A 22,623-nucleotide genomic window follows, 5' to 3' on the forward strand; every position below is an offset into this window, starting at 1 on the left:
CGGGCACCCCGAGTCTGAGCTGCTCCCCGGCTGCAGAGCAGCCCCTCCCCGGCTGCGGTCGCTCAGGCACTAGATCTTTCTGCCCCGAGTTCCGGGCTCTCCTGGTCTCCGACGGCAGGAAGCCCTTCCCTGGGCCCGTGGCTTCACCGACCTGCCGCCTCCCCGGGAAGGTCGGGGGCCTCTGGGCTCTTGGCTGCCGTTTGAAGGTTGCTGTGGGCACCGCCCCACACAGGGCTGATGACAGGAGGACCGCGGCATCGGGGAGCACTCAGGCGAGACGCCTGGTGGGCAGGGGGCTGCTGCGGTCCTTCCAGGTCTTACTCCGCCACGCGTGCCCTGGAGCGTGGCGCTCCATCGCGGCGACGGGTGCTGTTGGTGCGGACTCTTCTCGCTGTGACAGGAGCCGCGTTCTGAACGCCGGGCTGAGTCCCAGGCCCGCCTGGAGGGTCCTGGACGGGTGGCCGAGGGGCTCAGTGTTCGTGTCGAGGGCCTGGGGCCCTCGCTTTTGTTAAAGAGAATTTATGTTTGAAATAACTGTAGGTTACGTAGGAAGTTGCAGAAGCTATAGGGAGGCCCGTGTGCCCTGTGCCCAGTTTGCCCCATTGGTAACGGACTGTGGTTGCCGCCAGGAGGGACACCGCTGCCGCCCGCAGAGCTCGCTCAGGTGCCGTTAGCGTTGCCGGCGCGCGTGCGGTTCTGCGCGGTTTCACCGCAGGGGTCGGCACAGAGCCGCTGTCACCACTGGCCCCTGGGCCACTGCTCTGCAGCCCTTCGCTATTCAGTGAAGGACACTCGGGTGGTTTCCAGTCTTGGCTTTCCCACCGAAGTGCTGTGAACGTCCATGAACGTGTGTTCCTGTCTCCGGGGAAATCGCCCGGGAGCATAAGGGCTGGTCGTGTGGTCCGTGCTCGTGTCGATGCTCGGCAGCTCCCCACCTTCGGGGCGGTCGCCCCCTTATGTGCCCCTGTCGTGCGAGGGATCCGGCTTCTCTGCATCTCCACTGGCGTCTCGCTGCTTTAATATTTCAGTCTTTCTGGTCGCGGCGCTCACGTTGATGAGGACGGCTGGAGATGTCCTGGGAACTCGCAGGGGCAGAATTAAGCTCTCGTTTTTCCAGAGTTTGGTGATACGTGTGCCGTTGGCCTCATCGATTCTGGATGCTGCTGGGTGGGCCGTACGGGAGAGCCTTCCCGGCCTGCTGGCGGCGCCGTGCTGCTGCGTCCATGTTCGATGTGGCCCTTGTCATCCCTGCTGTGTGACGTCCTTGTCCCCTTTTCCAGGAGCTCCTCGGGGCTGCGGCCCCAGGGCCCGTGTTCTGTTAGTAGGCTGGCCACGAGCTTGTGTACCTCTTGTCTCTAAAATGGGTTTTCTCAGCTCATTTGTTGACTCTGAACCGTTAGGGAAGAGTTGGAAACTGCTCAGAGTCCTGCTGCCGTGGAGACCCATCGCCTTTGTCCCTTCCCCGCCCCCAAGTCCAGCTGTCCACACGTCGGTTTCTAATGCTTTAATTGCCGCTTGGTCAGCCAGGGCCATGTTTGTGAGTTTTGCTTCCTCGTGGTCAGCAGAAAATAGCTCAGCAAAACGTACTTTTAAAAAAGGAATGTTTATTATTTTTCCTGAGTTATATATACATGGCCAAATGGAAAAAAAAAAAAAAAGAAATAGAAACATACAGAAGAAACCAGACAGATGAACGCTGCCACCCCGAGAGAACTCTGCGGTTTATACTTCGGGGTGTGTCCTCAGTGTCCTACGGTGGATACAGTGTCTATTCCGTGTGTGAGGGTGCCCACACCAGATCTGGGTGTCATAACGTCTCACGTTTCCTAGTGTGACAGAGAAAAAGGTCACTCATGGTTGTTGTAATTTCAGTGTCTTTGATTGCTACCGTGGACCGTCACTTGTTTTTCTCTCGTGAGCTGCCTGTGTGTTTTTACCAGTTCTGTTACAAAGTTCACCTTTTCTGTATAGATTTGAGAAAACCCTTGTGCTGAGAGCTCTGTCCTAATGGTTCAGATATGTTTCCAGCCAAGTTATTTTTATGGCTTTTGCCCTAGACAGACAGCCCCTTGGCCACTCCCAGGCTGCAGGGCCCTGCTGCCGGCCGCCAGGTTGGTGCCTGTGCCGGCCCTTTGGTTCCCCGGTCAGTGTAGGAAGGTGGGGGGCTCCCAGGAGCGCCAGCTGCTCCGTTTTCTGTAAGACCTGGAGGGCCCCTGCCGCCCCCCGTCAGAACGTGGCCTGTTCGTCCCCACCAGCGACCTCTCTCTGCTGCCGGGTTGCACTGTGGTCTGGCTCCTGTCCACCGGCCTCTCACTTGGTCCAGCTGCCCAAAGACCAGCACGGGGGCTGCCTGGAGGTGCTCACGGGGCACGTGTCTGAGCGAGCAGCTAGGTCTCAGGGTCCCTGTCCCCCAGGTAGCATCTTCTCTGGCCGCTTTTGCACTGTCTTCTCTACGGTAAAGGACGTCCTAGGTCTGACCGCTTCCCCCCAAGCCCTTCCCCTCGGACCGCGCTCCTCCTGACTCTCCTCCCTCCACGCGCCCTGGCCCGCGCTCCCTCCCACGTGAGCAGAGGCCTCCAGCCTCCGCCTGCCTGTCGGCTTTCCCCTCCGGCCATGGGCAGCCAGGACAGATGGCCTCTGCTGTCCCCTCCCCCAGTGCAGACCTGGGACGAGGAGGCAAGTCCTTGTTCTGGCTGGTCCGGGTCTCCCGCTGGTGCCCACACGCGCCCTGGGGTCCGGGAGGTCCTGTAACGTCCCCGCAGGCCACTACCCCGGCGTCTAAGATCGTGGGAATGAAAGCCCCTCATCCCAGTGAAGACTTCGTGCTGCGTGCCCCGCGCCGCTGTGCCTACTTCCTGAATAAGGAGCGTCGAAACCATAAAGGAAAGTTGAAAAAGGGAAGCTCCCCCCTCCTGCCCCCCAATTCCGCCCTGAAAGCCCCTGGTCCCTCTGTGAAGGCATATCTGGCACAGGGACCTCTTTGTGCAGGCTCAATTTGTAGTGTCATTTCCAAAATCATCCTTAATTTAATTTTAAAAAACAAAGTCCCCCACCTTATACAAGCAGAACACACCCACTGTGGAAAACACGGAGAACGTGGAGGAGCACAGAGCGGGGGCGGCACGTTGACTGAGCCGGGGCCTTCCTCCCTCCTGCCTTTCAGGCCTCCCCACCTCTCTTTAGCCCAGACGGTCTGTGACGTGAGTAACGATTAAACTCTCACTGGTTTGTAGTCCTTTGGCCATTTGGGGTCGGAACCACACTCTGACCTGGGGTCAGGCAGCCCCATCCTTCTGCCACGCCCCTTGAAGCCCAGGGTTGCCCCCCCCTCATCCCCGAGGGAAGCCGGGGCCGGGACCACCCCCTTCTGTGCGAGGAGGGCCCTCACGCGGCGATGGCAGGGCTGCCCGGAGCCTGGTCTCCGGGGGGGGTCTGCTGGGGGGTCTGCTGTGTCCTGGCGTTGGGAGGGGGCCGCCGTCACTCCCTGAGCTTACATGTCACTGTGACCCCCTGGCCTGGGGTGCTGTCTCTGCTGAGACCACCTCCACTTCCCGCTGTTCACAGGAAGCCACTTGGTTTATCGTTCTCGGTTAAGTGAGTTGATACCACATTTAGTTCAGGAAGCTTATTTCGTTAGCAGGTTCACTCATGATTTGAAGGAATGTTAGTCACTGGTTCATCAGACCACGTACTCGAGAAAGTTCTCCAGTTTGGGGTCTAAAATACCAGAATGGACAGATGAAGCCGAATATTTGTTCAGTCTTTTCAAAAGTATTTTTGCAGTGGAATGAAAAGCTTTCCCAGGATGGAGTGTTCACAGCTGGGAAAACAGTTGCTGCTTTGAAGATGCTTTTCCCAGGCACAGCGCTCACGTCTCCCGCTGTGAGGGGCAGAAGTGGCGTCTGGTGTAAAGTACGGCCCCTGGGGGCCTTCTGCTGGCCGAGGATGGCTGGTCTAAGCTGGGCCGACCCCGGGAACATACACTGATGGACGTTTGCCCAGATGCACACCTGAGCGCGGCTGTGGAGGTGCGGGTGTCAGGACACACGTGCATGTACCGGAGGCCCTGGCCTCTAGGTATGGATCAGCTCTGAGTGTGTGCTCAGAGGTGATGTCTTAAAAGGCAAAGGAAAGCGGCGGTTGAGGTTCTTGCTCACCACTGACGCCAGGTTTGGCCTGACGATGCTGTCTTTGCGTCCTGAGCCTCTGCTGGCCTGACAGAGCCCTGCCCGTTCTTGAGGCTTAGCACGGTGGCCACCAAAGCCAGGCGCCTCCACGCAGCAGCCTGCCTGGCCTGGAGGCGCAGGACGGCTGGAACCAGGCCCCACCTGGCACGGGGCAGGGGCTGAAGTGTGTGACTGAGGGACCTGGGTCTGGGGTGTGTGTAGTGGTACCATGACCAGGAATGGGGCGGGTGCCAGCACAGGGCTCAGCATGCAGGAAGGGCCAAAAACTGGACACAGACGGAGGCTTACGGACAGACACGTGTCAGGGCACAGGCCAACTGCCGTGACGCAGAGACCCCAAAATCCAGTGCCTTACATAGGATGGAAATTTCACAGTGCGGAGGCAAGCGGCCCGGGCTGGGGCGGCTGATTCCTGGGGTCGTCCAGGGACCCGGCTCCTCTGGCCTCGCCGTCCTGCTGCCCCTGGGCTGCTGCCCCGGTGTACGGTCAGGGGGAGCCCACACCACGTGTGCAGTTAGTGCCGGGCGGGGGCAGACAGTGGGGGTCAGTGGCCTCATCTTCAGGAGCCGACCAGGAAGCTGCGGGCAGCCTGGGCCTGTGACTTGCAGCTGGGCGGCCTGGAGCCCAGTCAGAACAGGCACCCGTTACTGGAAAGATGGGGGGTGCCAGGGAAAGTGCCCGCCTTTGTCGCCGCCCCACTTCCAAGTTCAGAACAGGGCTGTGGGGTAGGACTTGGTACCGCTTGGCTCAGGTGGACAGAGGCTTACGCAGGGCGCCGGGTGGTCGTGACCCTGGGCACCATGCTTCTCTCTGACACCGTCAAGTGGAGACAGTACGGCCTGATCACACGGGGTCGCCTAGGCTGCCGCGAGGTAACGTGCTAACTAGCTGACACGGTGCCGGGAGGACACGCGCGTGTGCGGCAGCTGTGTGTGCTCTGGTGATGAGAACGGGAGACACGTGTGTTAACATCTGTCCTTCCTGGAGGGTGGAAGTAATGTCTGTGTAGGGGGCCTAGAAGCTGATTTGAGCACATTTCTACATGTGTTGGGATTTAGCAGTTTTATGAATTAGTCCTCTGTTTACACTGAGTTCTGGCTGCGGGGTCAGACCCCCCAGGAGCCCCTGGCCCCCTCCCCCACTCCGTGCTGCAGAGGAGTCACAGCCTGTGTCGGTGCCAGGGTAAGTGCAGTGAGTTCTGTTGGTCCGTGTGGGGCAGACGGTGCTTTTCCACACGGGCTGCTCTTGCTCTTCTTCCACCTGAAAGAAAGCTGCACCCCGAGCCCTCCAGCCAGGCCGGCCGCTGGCCTCGCCCTGAATGTCCGCTGTGCGGTCAGCATGGGGCCCTCCACAGTGGGCTCTGTTCGGGAGAGGTTAGTGGAGCACGATGCCTGGGGGACCCGAGGGGGGTTTCGAAATGTGCCTCCTGATGGCGTGGAGGGTCCCCCAGGGCAGGCTCAGGGACCCCGTCAGCCAGGACGCGGACAGCGCACGGAGAGTGTGTGCGTGTGTGCACGTGTGCATGAGCGTGTGCTTGCGGGTCTTCGTCATGAGGGCATGTGTGTGTGGCTGTGTCTGTGTGCACGTGTGTGCAGGCACACCGGTGAGTGTGGGCTGGGCTCCGGCCCTGGCAGAGTATGTGTTCCCCAGGCATGGGTGTGCGTTCCGCCCCATCTGGCTGAGCAGAGCTCCTGGCCCTGGAGCCTGGGCTGTGTAGCTGGTGCCAGGGCCCTGCCAACCATCGTGGTCCCCCTGGTGGAGGCGGGTTTTCTGAGCAGCCGGGCTGCTGGCACGCTCGTCCTCTTCTCTCTGGTCGCCCAGGTGCCCCGCGTGTCTGAAGAGGGAGTGGGAATTTGTAACTGGCGGGGAGGTTCCAAGATGCCCGTTGCATGTAAACTGCGTTTTCCTGTAGTTTGTAAGAAAGACACTCATCCACGTGCCATTTTCTGTGTCTTGCTGCCCCGCGTTCTCCCCTGGCTGGAGCCCTGGGGGGCCCCCGGGGACTTGGGTGGGGCTTGGGTTAAGTCAGTGTGGTGGGCTGCTACCCCCGCACCCAGTCCATCTTCCTGCCCTGTCGCCCCTCTATTCATGTGCAGCTCTTTCTTCTCAAGCTTACCCATTTAGGGGAAATTCTTTCCTTCAGACTGTATTTTGAGGCAAAAAAGAATCGCTGTCCTTTTCTCATTGAAGTTTCTAATTCTGGGTCTGGTGTTACCAGCGTCGTATCTAATTTCTCACCTTTACTTGACCTAACTTTCAGAAACAGGTGCAGGGAGTGTGGGTTAGTGAAGGTGACCACTTTACCTGGGAAATGGTAGTGACTTTTGGTATTAAATTCTGATTTGAGCCTGGAGTTTTAAACTGAGCAGCTGTGATTTAAGTGGAAGAATTTCATTTATGGCCGCAGACAGGCATACTCTGTATGGTGGATTTCTTTCCTTCCTTTTTTATTGTAAAGTAAGCAAATAGGAGGTACATGCAGCTTAAAGGAAACCACAGCTGGGTTGAGAAACAAAACTCAGCGCCTCTTTCATCCCCCTGCTTTTCTTTAGACTTGTATCAATATTTCCTGTGATGCATCCCTAAATAATAGTTTGGTTTTGCTGGTAGTTGAACTTTACATGGTTGGAATTGCATTCTACTTTTGTATTTTGCTGCTTTTTTTTGTTTGTTTGTTTGTTTTGCAGTACGCGGGCCTCTCACTGTTGTGGCCTCTCCCATTGCGGAGCACAGGCTCCAGACGTGGAGGCTCAGCAGCCATGGCTCAAGGACCTAGCCGCTCCGTGGCACGTGGGATCTTCCCAGACCCGTGTCCCCTGCATCGGCAGGCGGACCCTCAACCACTGCGCCATCAGGGAAGCCCATTTTGCTGCTTTTTAAAAACGTTTTATTTTATCATTATTTTTTTTATACCGCAGGTTCTTATTAGTTGTCTGTTTTATACATATTAGTGTATACATGTCAATCCCAACCTCCCAGTTCATCCCACTACCACCACCATCCCCGCTTTCCTGTATTTTGCTTTTTGGTTTTTTTAATAGATTTATTCATTTATTTAGGCTGTGTTGGGTCTTCGTTGAAGTGCGCAGGCTTCTCACTGCGGTGGCTTCTCTTGTTGTGGAGCACGGGCTCTAGGTGCGCAGGCTCAGTAGCTGTGGCGCACGGGCTTAGTTGCTCCGCGGCATGTGGGATCTCCCGGACCAGGGATCGAACCCGTGTCCCCTGCGTTGGCAGGAGGATTCCTAACCACTGCGCCCCCAGGGAAGCCCCTGTATTTTGCTTTTCTGACTAACGTTTATTGTAAGCGTTCTCCATGCTGTTGTTATAGCTCTAGATTGTTACCTTTTATTGGCGCAGGAACATAGTTCATCCATTAGGTCCTCTGAGTTGTTGGCAGGTATGGGTGATGCCCTCATAGGTGGACACAGCTTCTCTGGGGTGTAGGCCTGGGGTGGAATTGCAAGGTCTTGGGATTTGCAGGTCTTCGCTTCTGCTGGATAAGCCCCATGTATATGTTAGTCACCTCTTGCTGTGTAACGAATTACTGCAAAATTCTGGGGCTTCAACGAGCGGGGCGTGGGGGTCTGGGTGGGGCCTCTCTGCACCGTCTGGTTCAGCCCTTGGGCTGTAGCCTCCCCTGAGGGCTCGACGGGGACCCTCTGCTTCCACAGCCCACCCTCGCTCCCCGTCAGCTCGTTGCCCACCGTCAGCTGCAGGCTGCCCTCCGCTCCTCCCCGAGTCCCCCCGGCGCCGCCCTGCGCTCGCCTGCTGCCACACGCCCCACGTGTGTGGCTCCCGCAGACGTTCCGCGTGCGCCACACCTGCAGCCTCGCCCCTCGGCAGACGCAGACGCCCGGGTGCCTAACCGTGACCTCAGACTTAGCTGCCCGAAATCCAGGTCTCCATCTCCCCGAGCGTTCCATCCACCACCTTCCCCAGAGAAATAACGGGGAATAACGTCATTGCTCAGGCAAAAACCCTTCTCTTTATTCTTTTTAATTTTATTCTGGTAAAATATGCATAACGTAATCAAATCAACCACTTTAGCCATTTTTCAGTGTCCAGTTCAGGGGCATTAAGTACACTCTCACTGCTGTGCAGCCGTCACCACTGTCCGTCTCCAGAACGTTCTCATCTTCCCGAACGGAGACTCTGCCCCCATGAGACACGGACGGCCCCTCCCCTCCCCCAGCCCTGGCCCTCACCCTCTACTTTCTGTCTCTGTGGCCTTGACTCCCCCAGAACCTCGTGAGTAGAACCACACAGTGTCTGTCCTTCTGTCTCTCATGTTCCACGTCTCTTCCGTCTGGGAGTCTTGTTGAGTCCTGTTGACTTCAGAATGTACCCAGAGTCCAACCGCTCTCACCACGCCAAGGGCTCCCCTCCTGGTCCAAGCCCCCAGCCCCACTCGCCGCAGCAGTCTCTCCCTGCTCTCTGCGTCCCCTCCTTGGACACATTGGACGCATTCATCCAATTCCCCCTCCCCCACCCCCACCCACAGCCGCTGCTTTTGAAAAACTGTTAACGGCGTTTCCCAGCTAGGCCTGTGGTGGCTTCACGCTCCATCACTCACATCCCCTGTTTAAAGCCTTCTTCCAGAAATTGGTCGGGGAGACCCCGGCCTTTCCAATTTTCCATGTCTTTGAGTGGCTGACTTTTACACATGTTGCCCAGTGCAGACGTTACCACGGTTGTCAGGGTGACAGGACTTCTGGGGGACCTCGCTGGACTCGCTCAGCGGGACGTGCCCGGCAAGCCACTCTTCACGCCCAGGGAAGGTATGGCAGCTGCCCTGGGGAGAGTTCTGTGCTGTGGCTTCAGGGACAAGAACCGCTGCTGTTGACTCTGTGAAGGGTGAAACTAGCGACCTGAAACCGTGGCTGCTGTGATTTTCTTCATTTCTGGGCGGTTTACATTGTTGAGTCGGCAAAGACAACTGTCCTGTCTGCTGAAGACTGAATGTTCTGAGCAGGGGGTGGGGCCCACCTCCTGTCTGGTTGGCTGTGGGAGTTTGTTGTGACCTCCTTGGAAGAGCCCGAGTCTCCTGGGGGCGGGGGACCCACATGTGTCCGGCGGGGGGCGGCCCAGCATGGGACCGAGGCTCCCTCCATGTAGGGGCCCAGCCCATACAGGAGGCCTGAGTCGTGCGTAGCCCTGTCCAGACCAGGGTATGGCCCACCCTCTCCCGGAGCTCGGGCGGCAGGAGGTGGGTGAGTGCAGTAGTGGGGTCCAGGCAGAGGGAGCAGTGCGGGAACAGGGACTCTGCGTGAAGAGTCTGTTCCCTCTTCAGAGACCTCGTGTCCGATGTCCACTGTCCTTGGGACCAGCCACCTGGACAGACGGGGACGGCGCCCTTTCTAATAACTGGGCTCTCCAGGACTCCCTACAGCTGATTTCTTGTGATAAGTTTTAGATCGATTCCTCCCACTTATAAAGGCTTAGAATTACAGTCAGGTTTTCGTCCACTTTTGTTCTCTGTTCCTTTGGCCTTTAAAACCCTTGTTCCCGGATGAGGTCCCACCCACTGGACATTGGCAAAAATCAGATGAACTCAGAGCAGCTGACCTTTTCTGACGACACTGAACTGGGCGTTGAAGGCAAAGGCTCCAGCAGGTGCCCGTGGGGCACATGGAGCGTCCTGGGATGGAAGAGCCTTTCCCAGCCTTTCCCGGCCTCTCCAGGCCTCGTGGTGCTGTGTCGGCCTCAGAACCTGGTGTTGAGGAGCCTGGGCGGGTCCTGCTCTGATGGCTGTTGCCCCCACTTCCTGGGGACCCCTGTCTTGCGGACCCACATCTGTTCCCTGAGGGCCTGCTGGTTGATGCAGGCTGCATCGGGCCTTCTGGGGCCGGCAGGATGTGCCAGCGGGCACGGTGGGCTCAGAGGCTCAGCACCTTTGACCAGGAGGCTGGTGGGCACTCAGTGGGGAGTGGGGTTGGCGCAGGTGACTCTGCCCTCCTCCTCCCCCCTTCCACTGTCCCTGGAGTCCCCCAAGCTGCGAGGCTAAGTGCCAACATCATCTTCAGACAGGCCTCGGTGACGCCCCAGAAGGGTGCTCGGCAGGCAGGTCTCCGTGATAACCATTGATGCAGGAGATGTTCAGACAGACGCTTCACCCGGCCGGAGAGGAGGCACTTCTGTGCAGCCGCCGCGCCCCGGCTCAGGAGGCGTTCTATCACAGATAGGAAGTCACTGGGGAGGAAGTGGCGCAGGAGTAGCTGGGACATGTCTATTTCCCGGGGCTCTGAGCAGGCTGCCCCGGTGCCAGCGCCCCGGCGAGACGGCGGTTGGTCTGCACCCCTCTGCTCTCGCGCCCTTCCTTTGTGCCACAGAGAGCTGGGGGTGCCTGGGGAGGCGGTGGGTGAGGGATGCCTGGCCCCGCCCGGGTGCTGGCCGCACTGCCAGCCCGCAGGTCCCTGGGTGTCCCATAGAGAGTCGTCACAGGGACAAAACCGGCCTTCGTGGCTTTGTGAAGCGCCAGAGCATGACCTAGTAAATTCAGCTATAGTTTTTACTGAAGTCTTTTTCCCTTTATTTTTGATTTAAAAACATATCAGGGGCTTCCCTGGTGGCGCAGTGGTTGAGAGTCTGCCTGCCGATGCAGGGGACACGGGTTCATGCCCCGGTCCGGGAGGATCCCACATGCCGCGGAGCGGCTGGGCCCGTGAGCCATGGCCGCTGAGCCTGCGCGTCCGGAGCCTGTGCTCCGCAGCGGGAGAGGCCACAGGAGTGAGAGGCCCGCGTACCGAAAAAAAAAAAAAAAAAAAAAAAAAAACATATCAAAAGACACCCCAGATGATTAGTTTCCCACTGTGGAAAAGAAAAGAAAACTTGGATTACTAGGCAGTAAGGAAAAAGAGAGAACTTTATTGAGAACACTTGCAGTACACGTTAGCGGAAGCTTCTCAGGTTCCAGACGGCTTAAACCTTAACATTTCCAGGCAGTGCAGGCTGTCTCCCCTTTGTGGGCAGAAACGGACGGTGGCATCGAGTCGTGTTGCAGGGCTGAACATCCAGCAGGGCAGGCAGCTGCGAGAGAGGACCCAGTGCTGCGCCCGGTGCTTTCCAGGAGCAGCTTCACTGAGATGCAGCTTACCTACTGTCCCTGCCCCCTTTTCACTTGGGTGCGACAGTGATTCTCAGGGGCTCACAGAGCGGTATGGCCGTCATGGGTCACTAACGGGAGACGCTTGCTTCACCCTGTCCCCGTTTGCAGCCCCTCCCCACCCGTCCCCCAGCACCGGGCACCCACTTCCTGCTTCCGGTCTGCGGATTTGCCAGCTCTGGCGTTTCACGTCAGCAGACTCACCCAGTGCGGTCCTTTCCTGACTGGTTCTCACGGAGCACTGTGTGTTCAGGGCTCCCCCGTGTTGCAGCAGGTGTCAGTGCTTCATGCCCTCCCGGGGCCAAGGAGCCGTGTGGACGGACCGAGTTGTATTCACCTGTCGATGAACAGCTGCGTTGTTTCCACCGCCAGCTACTGTGACGGGAGCTGCCATGGACACTCATGCACAAGTGCTTGTTGGAGCATCTGTTCCAACCCCTTGGAGTGTGCACCCCAGCGTGGAATTGACACTGCACACACTTGTCCCAGTTGCTTTGCCGCCTAAAGTGCTCGTGCGTTCTCCCTCTGTGTGTGTCCCCTTAGCGTGAGGACATCTCCTCACGTCCCTGCAGTGGCAGCGCGGCCCTCGGTCTCGGGGAGTCGAGTGTCGATGTGATACTTTAGTCTACTGGGGGGTCCACTTCCACCAGCTGACCCCCCACTTGTAGCATTTTTTCTTCCTGGGACCGTCCTCCCCAGGGCCACATTCTGGTCTAGCTGCTCGCCTCCTGACCGTCCCTTAATTTGGAGCAACCCTCCGCCTCCTTCGTCTCTCGTGATGTGGTGTTGTGGGTGGAGGCTGCCTCCTGCCCGTTTTGGACCTGGTGGTGCTTCCCCCCCATTAGATTCTGGTTGTGATCCCGGATTCGGACGTGGGGAAGCACTGCCTGCCCTGGGGTCCGCGTCGGGACGCCCATTGGGTGGGCTCCTCAGAGCCCCGAGCTGCGGGCCGTCCTGTCTCTGTGCTCTTGGTCACTGTTCCCCACGGTAAAGTGGTCGGGCGTCCTGCTCCTGGTCCAGCGAGTGCCCCTGCTTTAGCCACGTCAGGGGTCTCGCCTGTCCCAGGCTGCACAACGGTCGTGTGTGACAAGCCCTCCAGGACCCTCCGCCGGGCCAGTCAGCGGCCTCTGCTCTGAGCAGGGTCCTTCCCGTCCAGTCACCCACTCCTCCCTTCAGTCCTTCCTTCATTCCTGTGGGTTCTTGTAGTTACTTCATTGCTCAGTTTATTTAGGTGATATTTATATGTTTGTTATCGGATGGACTCGTGGATTCCCATTTTTCAATAGTAGATGGTTACTTACCCGTCTAATGATCTCGATGCTCAAACTGCCCAGGTCGTCCAGTGGGAACCCTTGAGCTGGGTTCCTGTGTCCTGGTGATGTGACCCTGTCATTGTCCTGATGCTTCTCGCCTCCTGGCGGGACACCCTGTCCAGGACCCCGAGGCGCCTGCCTCCTGTGAGGGTATGGGTGCTGGAGGCCCAGGCCTGGGCAGGGCCGGCTGGGGAAGGTACGGCGCCCGTGGCAGCGTGTCCACACACAGCCCGTCCGCGTCCGAGGTGCTCACGCCCAGCAGGCACACGCACACCACACGCCCCCGTGCACGTTCCTGCCACAGACACTGGGGCTGAAGCCCGAACTCCAGTTCCCACCCGCTCCCACGGGTGCTCGCTGCCTGCCCTTCCCCCTCCCATCTCCGTGTCCATCAGGGCAGCTCCCTCGCTAATGTGCTCGGTCATGGTGGTTTAGGGTCGTCTCAGAGGTGCCCCCACATCCCGGCCAAGAGGGAGGTTAGGGCCCAGCCTTCCCTCCGACGGGGTGGGTACACAGTCCTCCCGCCAGGGCCTTCCCAGGCTCGGGGCCTCCCAGGCTCGGAGCAAGTTATTAAGCACAGAGGACGTTAGGAAGTCGCATTCGGTGCTGATGCCGCGCCTTCCGTGCTGGCTGCTCCCCACTTCTGTGCTCTTGGCGGGGTGCGGAGAGTGTCACTGCCCAGGAGAGCGGGGTTACCGGGAAACAGCAAAGCCATCGGACGCCTCGACTTTATCTTGTGCTGCTCCAGCGAAAACCGTGAAACCAGCCTCCGCTCTCAGATAAGCGCTCCGAGAAGGACGTGTGTGCGCCGGTGGGCGGCTGTGCGTGCTCGGAGCCCACTGGGGGCGCTGAGCCTGGCTCTGCCCCCGGAGCCAGGGCTCTAGGGTCTCGGGTGAGAAGGGACTCTGGGAGCACCTGGTCCGGCCTCTGGCTCAGTAAGAACCCCTTCTGGTTAAGTCACGGCCTCTGCCTTGTACCTGCCTTCCAGCCATCCCGCAGCCTGTCTTCCCCCCGACGGGCCCTCGGAGCCGTTGTGCCGCTGGTTTTGCAGATCAGGAAATGGGCTTCCAGAGCTGAGTGGCGGGTGCTGTGTGGGGGCCCGTTTGACTCGCGTCTCTGCCCACAGAGCTCTCGAGGCCTCGGTGCTTGCTGGGGTGTGTGTCAGGTGTGAGGAGGTCAGGTTTGCTCTGTGATCTCAGGTGAACCAAGGATCGCAGGATGGAAGCTGCCTCTGATTAGCCAGCGCGGGGTGGGGGGGTGTTCTGTGAACACCCAGCCAGCCCACGGAGTGAGGGCTGCCCCGTCCCTGACCAACACTTTGGGGCCTCGGTCGGACGCAGTTCCCACCCAGATATCCTGATGTCAGGCACCTCTGGGGAAGGACGGGGACTGTGACCTCGGGTGGCTTTGCATGGCTTCCGCATGGTTTGCTCCTGCCTGTTGGAGACCAGGGGAGGCCGAGCACACAGGGAGGGGGCCTGGTTCCTGGCTGTGTCGTTACTGCTTAAGGTTTCCAGCGGTCAAGTCAGACTCTTGCGGCCGCGTGTGCACCTCCTGGGTTTGCTGGAGGGTCAGGGACAGGCCCCGTTCACTAACGCACTGTCTGTCCCTGTCCCAGCCATCACCACCCTCCCAGCGGGGACAAGAGCAGGCGTGCACTTGATGGAGCCCTCAGTGCCGGGGCTCCTGCGGTGGGGACTCGCGGGGGTCGGGGAACTTAAGAACAGCTCTCACCTCGTAAGATGCGAGTCTGCGTGGAAAGCGAGGCTTCGGTGGGGCTTGAGCCACTGGAGACGGCGCTTGCTGAACGCAGATATTTCCTTGGGACAGATACTCTCTGTCGGAGGTTTGCACTCATCGAGAACTGTTAAAACTAAAAATGGTTCACTTCCTGTCACTTAAACATTGTTCACCGTCCTCCCGGCGAGGCCAGCCGTGTCCCGTCTTGGTTGTGTTTCTGGGGAGGAGGGGGCCCTGGGCAGGGCGGGTGGGCCCAGCCCTGCAGAGCGCCTAGAAGAGTGAGGCTGTGTGGTGCGTTCGCAGTAGAGATTATCCTGGCGCCCAGAGAGCGTGTGGCACCCATGTCAGGCACCGTCCAGGTGCCAGGAGCGTCCGGGGCTTGGGCTGGAGTCCCCAGAGTCCTCCGGGCAGCGAGGGCGCCTCCAGCTGGTGGGGAGCTTTTGCTCGGTGAGGAAGGGGTGGTCCTGCTGCTGAGGCTCTGAGTGCCCCACCCCCCGGCCCCTTAGGGAACTGCTCAGGTGGAGAATTCGGAAGAATCGGCATGGCTGTACTTTATTGACAAAGACTGGACATTCCCAGACTCATTTGATTTTCTTTTTTACGTTTTGACGAGAGGGGTCTGCGTTGTCATCGTTGTTGTTACCGCTGCGTTCACCCCACCCTTCAGGAGGTGCACAGCGGCGTCCCTCCCCAGGCTGGCGGGAGATGCAGGGCGCCCGGTACACACACGCGCGCGCACACACACACACACGCACGCACACACACACACACACACGCAGGCGCGGAAAGTGTTCCTCCACCTCCAGTTCACGTCAGCTGCGTGAGTTCTGTTCCTCTAAAATGGCAAATTTATGGCACGTCTGCTTTGAAACGAGGGTACTTCATCCCAGTGTCCCCGTCCTGTTCGCTCTCGTTAGCGGGTGTCAGAAACGTCTGCCACATGATCCAGCGTGTGCGGGGGTCCGTGCCCCGTGCTCATGACCCAGATGGATGGACAGCTGTGTGTGTGAGTCGCCAGGGGGAGGGTGCCTTAGGGCCGTGCGGGGCACAGTGTCTGGCCCTTCCCGCCCACCCCCACCCCGCCCCCCTACACGGCACTGCTGAACTTCACCTCGGCCTGCTCGGTGCTGTCCGGGACCACCGCCTTCAGGGCCACGTGGCAGAAGCGGTTCAGGGCAGACAGGCCGGTCTTCTGCTCCATGTAGAGCCGCAGCTTGTCTCGGAAGGTCTCCCCGAGGAAGCTGTAGACCAGGGGGTTGAGGCAGCTGTTGGAGAAGGCGGCCAGGTTGACCACGTGGCCGGCCAGCGGGTGCGCGTGGCGGGGGGACCGCTGGCAGGGTCCGGCCCCGGGCGGCACGCGCTGCAGCAGGTGTACGCTGATGAAGACGTTCTCGGGCAGCCAGCACACGAAGAAGACCAGGACCACGGCCAGGATCATGCGCAGAGCCTTCTGCCTCCGCGGGCGAAGGCCACGGTGCCGGTGCGCCGTCACCAGGACCCTGACGATGAGCGAGTAGCAGAGGCCGATGATGGCGAAGGGGACCACGAAGCCCAGCGTGACCTCCAGCCACTGCACCTCCCTGACGTCCGCGAAGCAGAAGCAGACGTCCTCGCTGTGCTGCAGGTGCACGGCGGTGAAGGGCACCAGCGTGGCGGACACGGAGGCCATCCAGATGAGGCCGCAGCTCAGCCGCGCGCGGGGCTTGGTGCGGAACGGGCCGCAGCGCATGGTCTTGGCCAGGGCCAGGTAGCGGTCGAAGCTCATCCAGGTGAGGAAGAAGACGCTGCTGTACATGTTGACCTGCAGGAAGAGCGCCATGAACGTGCAGAGCGCGGTGATGTCGTAGTACTGCTCGTCCAGGTTGAACACCTCGATCAGCGAGTCCGCCACCAGGATGAGGTCCGCGGCCGCCAGGTTGATGAAGTACAGGTCGGGGACGGTCATCTTCTCCCGGAAGCGGAGGTTCACCACCAGGATCAGGAGGTTGCCCACGAAGCCGATGGGGAAGAGGAAAACGGTGTAGAGGCAGGACAGGAAGAGCCCGAGGGCGTACTGCTGCTCCGAGAGCGCGGCCGAGCCGTTGGCCAGCGTGCGGGCCAGGCCGAGGCCGCCGGAGGAGCCGTTGGAGGCGCCCGGCGGCGTCTCCATGCTGGGCCGGGCGCCCGGGGGGCCAGCCGGCCTCTCAGGATTTGCTGCAGGGCTCCCAGAAACCGTTGTTTAACAGGAAATCCCTCTTGAGAAGGAAAGGGGATGCTCTTGGAAGTGAGCCAGGCATCTGTAAAAGCGGAGCAGGCCCCAGGGGCACTTGTGCAACCGGAGGTGGAGGTCGGCGCCTGTGCTCTGGCCTGTGCTTCTGCCTGGCCTCTGGGTCTGCGTCCGTGTCCACGCCACACCTGAGCCCTCACTCCCGGGCACCTGGGGAAGCAAGAGCAGAGGATTCAAGCCCGGCGGCTCCAGGGCTTGCTGATGACGCGGGACGGGTGCAGCACACGAGCGCGCGGGGCAGGCCTGGACGTGTCCCCTCCGCTTGGAGGGCCAGCCGGCCCTGTGCTGGAGCAGGGGAGTCGAGCGCAGAACACGGCCCGTGTTCTCTCCCCAGGGCTCCCAGGGCCACTGGGTCTGAGTGCGGCTGGCGGTGACTCGTGCTCAGGCCCGCCGGACGCAGCTCAGGAGGGAGCACGGCTGGATGTTCGCGTGGAAGCCGTAGGAGGGTTGTGGTCAGGAGACGAAATAGTTTTATTTCGGCGGCTGCTGAAAGAGAACTAAGACGGGAAGGGGAAAAGCGGCCTTTTCTGGAAGGGAGTGGGCCCAGCACGCTTGGTGAGATGTGGAGCAGGGTCCTTTTTCTTACAATAATACAGACCAAAGAAGTCTAGCATTTTTGGCTCACCCTAAGTTTGGGAGCCGAACATGGAACTGTTTTCAGAACATGGAATGAGAGAACATGAGAAATAAAGGTGGTCATTGTTTTAGAAAATAAGATTTGAATTTTTTTCACTGTTTTGACAAATTATTGTAAAACCGCATGTATTTCTCTACTGCTGTTTGCAACCTAGAAACGCTGTGACTTGGAGGCTGGGGAGAGCAACCCTCCCAGACCTCTGCTTCTGACCGTCTCGCCCTGGTGGCTGCTCACGCGCTCGGCCTGACACGGGCTCTGCTCAGCGCGCTCCCCAGAGGCTCTGCGGCGTTGACGGGGGCACCCTGGGCAGGGTCTGTGGTCTCGGGCATCACGGCTGGGGAGGGGCAAGGTGGCCCCAGCTTTGTGGGGCAGCCCCGTCGGCAGGGCCGGGGCGGGGGAGCCTTAGTGACCGCCTTGGAGAGTTTCTGCCTCTCCTGGGAGGTGGCAAGGGATCGTTTTCAAAGTTGCCAGAGCAGCAGGTACTTACTGACCTATTGCTTGAAAATAGAGTTTCTAAAAAAAGAGGAAAGAGATGAATCGGGACCTTGGCGTCAGTTATTTTAAAAGGGTTCAGTAACCTCTGCTTCACTGGGGTTGATAAACTGGATTTTACTAGTTGTGTCGTGTTCTTTATTCATCTTTGGTAGGTGATCCCAATTTGAACCACATAAATGCCATTATTCTCAGATTCCATCTGTAATGTTTAAAGCCTCTGCTTTTAAATTTCTCTGTAGGGGCTTCCCTGGTGGTGCAGCGGCTGAGAGTCCGCCTGCCGATGCAGGGGACACAGGTTCGTGCCCCGGTCCGGGAAGATCCCACATGCCGCGCCGCGGCTGGGCCCGTGAGCCATGGCCGCTGATCCTGCGCGTCCGGAGCCTGTGCTCCGCAACGGGAGAGGCCACAACAGTGAGAGGCCCACGTACCGCAAACAAACAAACAAACAAATTTCTCTGTAAGAAACGCTTAGAGTGTTTGTTTTGCTCTTTAAACGTGGGAATTTTGGAAAGTTCTGGACTGATTCTCAGGAAACTCCAAGGCAAGCAGAGCCCTTGAGACACACCTGCCCTCCCCTGTGCTCGTTAGGTGTTGGCCGTCACTTCTTTCCCGGGTAAATGGGTCTTTGATCCTTGACCAATGCTGTTTTCATGGTGGTTTGATGAAAAGATAAGCATGAATCTTACTGCTGACACACTTTCCTCATGAAAGTTGGCCACGAATTTACAAATAGAAAGTTGAGTATAAAACAGTCAGGTATCATTTTGTTTCAGACTGCCACTGCTTGTCCAGATCTAGAAAAATGAACCACATTTTTGTAAGATCTACGAGGTGAGTATCTTTTATATATTAAGTTAATCTCGGGTTGGCAGGCGTCCTCACTGAGGGAGTAAGGGAAGCGCCGCCGTCAGAGCCCTGGCAATCTTCTTGGAGAAAGATGCTTGTTTGAACAAAACAGGACGGAAAGCAGCTAGCATTGTTTTCAGCCAGCGCCATGAAAGACCCTTCCTGCTGAGCCGCCCTCACTGAAGGTGCCCGGTCTGTGCTGCACCCAGCTGGGACGTCCAGCCCCGTCTGCCCGGCCCACCTCCATCCCGGCGCCGACCCGAACACAGACCCAGAGCCTGGGTCACGCTTACCTGCGCTGCCGCTGGCCACCTGCGTGTGTCCTCTGAGCAGACCCGTCCCCCGTCCCCCGTCCCTGGGAGGGCAGCTCAGCCAGCCTCTGGGATGCCCTCACAGCTGGGGGGTGGCAGCGATTCTGGACTTGAGGGTGGAATCGGGACCTTCACGGGACGCTGGAGAGGAGCGTGGAGGCTCCGGAGCCCAGCCCGTTGTCCTCGGCAGGCAGCCCTGTCGATTGTCGGTTGGTTGGCCCCTGGCGGCCGCAGGCAGGCTTTATAGGCCCGCAGCTGGCGGGCGGGCACCTCCCACAGGTCCGGATGTAACCCCTTTTTTGCTGGGCCTTTTTCTCCCCCTCTGGCACTGAGCTCAGTCCCACCAAAGCGTCTTCAGGGAAGTTTCCACTTGAACAGCTTTTCTCCACCCACCGATACAAACCTCTTTTTAAGTTTGAAGGGACTGTAAATGGGTCTTACTTATCGTTAGATAAAAACCTATCATCCTCTGTTGAAGCTTACATATTCTTGCTTGTTTTAGCAATGGACTGCCTTTAAAACTAAAACTAGATTTCCTAAGTTCGGAGAGTAGTATGTGAATTATACATAGAGAATTTCACCTAGGAGTTTCACAAGACACTTGTAGAAAGAAATGTAAACCCAGCAAGTAGCAGGTATTTTCGGCAGGTGAGCTCAGAGTCGGGTAGACGAGTGGCCTCCGCTCCCCTTCCCTTTGCTCCCGAAGCCCCTGGAGGTGCCTGTCCTGCAGGTATTGCCTAAGACCCCTCTTTCCGCCAGGGCCGCCGCCCTCCCGCTGTGTGCCTGCCCTGGTGCCGGCAGGACCGGCCTGACCCCACTTCCAGTGCCGACTGACCATGCGCCCCACCTGCCCCAAGCGTCCCCGGACAGGCTCAGCTCGGGGCCGAGAGCTCTGCAGGCCCTCGGTGCCCTGGCCGCCGGCGAGAGCTGCGTGGTTTTCATCAGCACTGCATTTTAATTCATCTCCTACCTTCCTCTTGGGTGTCCCTTTTTTCACCTCTTTGGTTTTTGAAGCGGTGAGACTGAACTCCGAGTGGATGAACGAAGCACACCGCTGCAGGGTGAGCCCCCGCCTGGTGGGACGGGAGTGTGAGGTGAGGGCGGGACCCCTGAGCCCCGGGGGGGGCCAGCTCGCTGCGAACCTTCCGCTCTGTTCCCAGCTGAGTGCACGTGAGCCTGAAGGTGTTTTTTGAGCGATGCTGACTTAACATCCTTTCAGATGCGTGCTTTGGGAAACGTACACGTTTCCACAGAAGACAGTGTTGAATTTTTTATGGAAAAATACTCATGTTCAGGGTTCTTTCCAGCTGTGCTTCTAATAGGTTCGCTTTTTAAAGAATGGCGCGATCACATAAATGGGGCTGATTTGATTTTAGACCTGTTTCTGGCCAGCTGCACACGCAAGATGGCTTTAGCACTAGAAATGCTGGAGACGCCATTTTGAGAGCAATGAGTCATGAGAAAGTCCAATTTCCCCTTGAGTTAAATAAACGACTAAAACACAACTTCAGACCCTGAAATAGCCGGGTCACGTCACTGAAGCACAGCCGCTCCCTCCTGGCGGGAACCACAGCCTGCAGCCCCGCCCCTCGTCCGGGTGTCTCCGAACTCACCTGGGGCCGATGGTCCCGGGCCGAGTTGGGGCTGCTAGGCCGCGGGCCCCCTTTTCTCGTGGCCCCGGGTGGGTAAGTAATTGTCAACCCTCCTGCAGCTGGTCAAGGTGAGGGCCAGCCCACGGTGTTGGGGGGCGTCAGGCCACTGAACCCCAGCTGATGTGCGCATGGGCAGGGCCCAAGAGGCCTCGTAGACGTTTTCGCGAGGCGAGGACCCCGTCTGTACACTTTAACATCCAGCCTTGAAAGAGCGCCTACTCTGCACTGGGCAGCGTGGCGCCCACCGTCTCGGAACCCTCCGTGAGCTCCCCGTCAGGCGAGGCGGTAGGTATCCCCGGGTACTGAGGGCAAAACCGAGCTCAGAAGGAACGTCCCGAGGTCTCCTGTCCTCGCCGGGAGCTTCCCACGGTGGCCATCGGCCTGAAGGGTGCTCGTCTTGGGGCTGAACTGCAGTTCTTGGGATCTTCCTGTCCATCCCCGAGCTGGGTCGGCGGGGGGAGCCTGATCCGGTCAGCAGCCGGGTGGTGCCCCTCGCTGCCCCCGCCCCCGCCTCACGCAGCTCTCTGCGTGGGGCCAGGGGGCGGGGCGCTCCCCTCGCCGGGCTCCTCCTCGCGTCTCGACACAGCCGTTGGGCCCCTGTTGGTGTCACGAGTCCCGGTCCTGCGCGTGCGCAAGTGCGTGTGCCCGACAGCTGCCGGCCTTTCCGCGGCCCGGCCGTTTCCTGGAGGGCAGCCCCGTCGTGGGAAGGGTTTGCTGCTCCCCAGCCCCAGCGCAGGCGCGCATTGCGCGCATGGCCCCGCGGTATTTACGGTATTTACGACTTGAGGCAGCGGCCCAGGGCTCGGCTGATGTTGACTCTCAGGCAGCTGGCTCCTCTGTGCCGTTGCCAGGAGCCTCCTGGACGTTTCCTTTTGGCCTTTGAGAAGGACCTGCCGGCGGCGACGGCAACAGGGGTCTGCCCAGGGAGGGGCTGTCCCGTCCCTGGGGGCTCTGGGTGGAATGCTCTAGAAGGCCAGGCTGCAGGCCCAGGTCCTTGTCCAGTCCCACGCTAGTGGCCCCATCAGTGTCCTGGGAGGGGCGAGGAGCCCCAGGAGGTGGCTTCCCACCCCGTCAGTCCCGCTTTATTCCGCACACCCTCTCCTGGAGTCAGGTGCCCCCCCACCCCCCACCCCGCCGCCAGAGAGCCCGTGTGTTTGCTTAGCTCTCGGTTGGCTCTGGAGCTCTTTCTCCGGCTCTGTGTGTCCTGACGGGGTGCAGGATGCGGGCTGAGTGGACCAGAGCCGCGGGGACGGGGACGGGATGGGGTGCTGGGGGCCTCGACCTTCCAGCGGTCGGCCCTGCCCCACCTCCAGCCAGAGCAGCCCTTTGTCCGTGTCAAGCTTTGTTTAAAGAAAGGCTGCTGCTGCTAAAAAGAAAGTTTGAGAGCCACCAGTTTACATTCTTGTGGCGGGTCCTAAGATGGTTCCTTTAGCCGACATACTCAGAAACGCAGTGTGAGCAAGTCCTCCACTTGGCCGCCGTTTCTTCAGGAGCCTGCGCGCTCGTGGACTTGCCGTCGCCTCGTCTCGTTCTAAGACTGGCACGCCGTTGGCGTCTGTTACTGTGAACTGATTGATTGAGGTCCTTTCCCTTCTGGCCTGCACTCCTGACACAAACCAGAGAAAACTGGATGGACTCTAGGCAAGGGCTCTTCTCAGGTGTTGGCACCACAGGCCGAGCAGCGGGGGGACCTGAAGGCAGGGGGGCTGGGGAGTCCATGTGCTGGCCCTGGGCCGGGAGGGGCCATTCCCGGGCGCTGGGAGCACAAGGGCTGGGCTTCTGGGAGGCTGAGCACGGCCCTGGAGGGGAGGGGCCAGGTCTGGGTGGCAGCCCCTGGACTCTGGCTGAATCTGCCTACGGGGCACGAGCGTCCTCGGGGCCACAGGCTGAACCCACCCCCGCCGCCCCAGCCCCCAGAGGCGGCCTGTTCTAGCCCCGCCCCATCCGTGAGCAGTTGTGACAGTGTGCGGAGACCCTAGGATGGACCCGCGTATTGAGGCTGCTCTGGACCCCGACTAACAGAGCCTGAGCACAGCTCTCCAGAGAACCCTGCCCGTCCTCAGGTCATAGCCTG

The 22,623-nt window shown here is 59.4% G+C and overlaps 2 protein-coding genes across 4 annotated transcripts in view; one reads left to right on the forward strand and one right to left on the reverse strand.

The window, feature by feature from the left end:
* CHLSN (cholesin) overlaps positions 1-22,623 on the forward strand; it is a 97,916-nt gene that overhangs the window by 22,859 nt on the left and 52,434 nt on the right. The gene's annotated exons all lie outside the window — the stretch shown is intronic.
* GPER1 (G protein-coupled estrogen receptor 1) lies at positions 15,244-16,496 on the reverse strand. Its single transcript, XM_081255733.1, has one exon. It carries the CDS (start codon positions 16,489-16,491, stop codon positions 15,430-15,432), a length of 1,062 nt encoding a protein of 353 aa, XP_081111859.1. The 5' UTR covers positions 16,492-16,496; the 3' UTR covers positions 15,244-15,429.

This window comes from Mesoplodon bidens (genome assembly GCF_964165515.1).
Source record: "Mesoplodon bidens genome assembly, chromosome: 15".
Taxonomy (NCBI): Eukaryota; Metazoa; Chordata; class Mammalia; order Artiodactyla; family Ziphiidae; genus Mesoplodon; species Mesoplodon bidens.

What these genes read in the sequence shown, in the direction of transcription:
- GPER1 (XM_081255733.1), bottom strand. Translation starts at nt 16,491, where the DNA reads ATGGAGACGCCGCCGGGCGCCTCCAACGGCTCCTCCGGCGGCCTCGGC.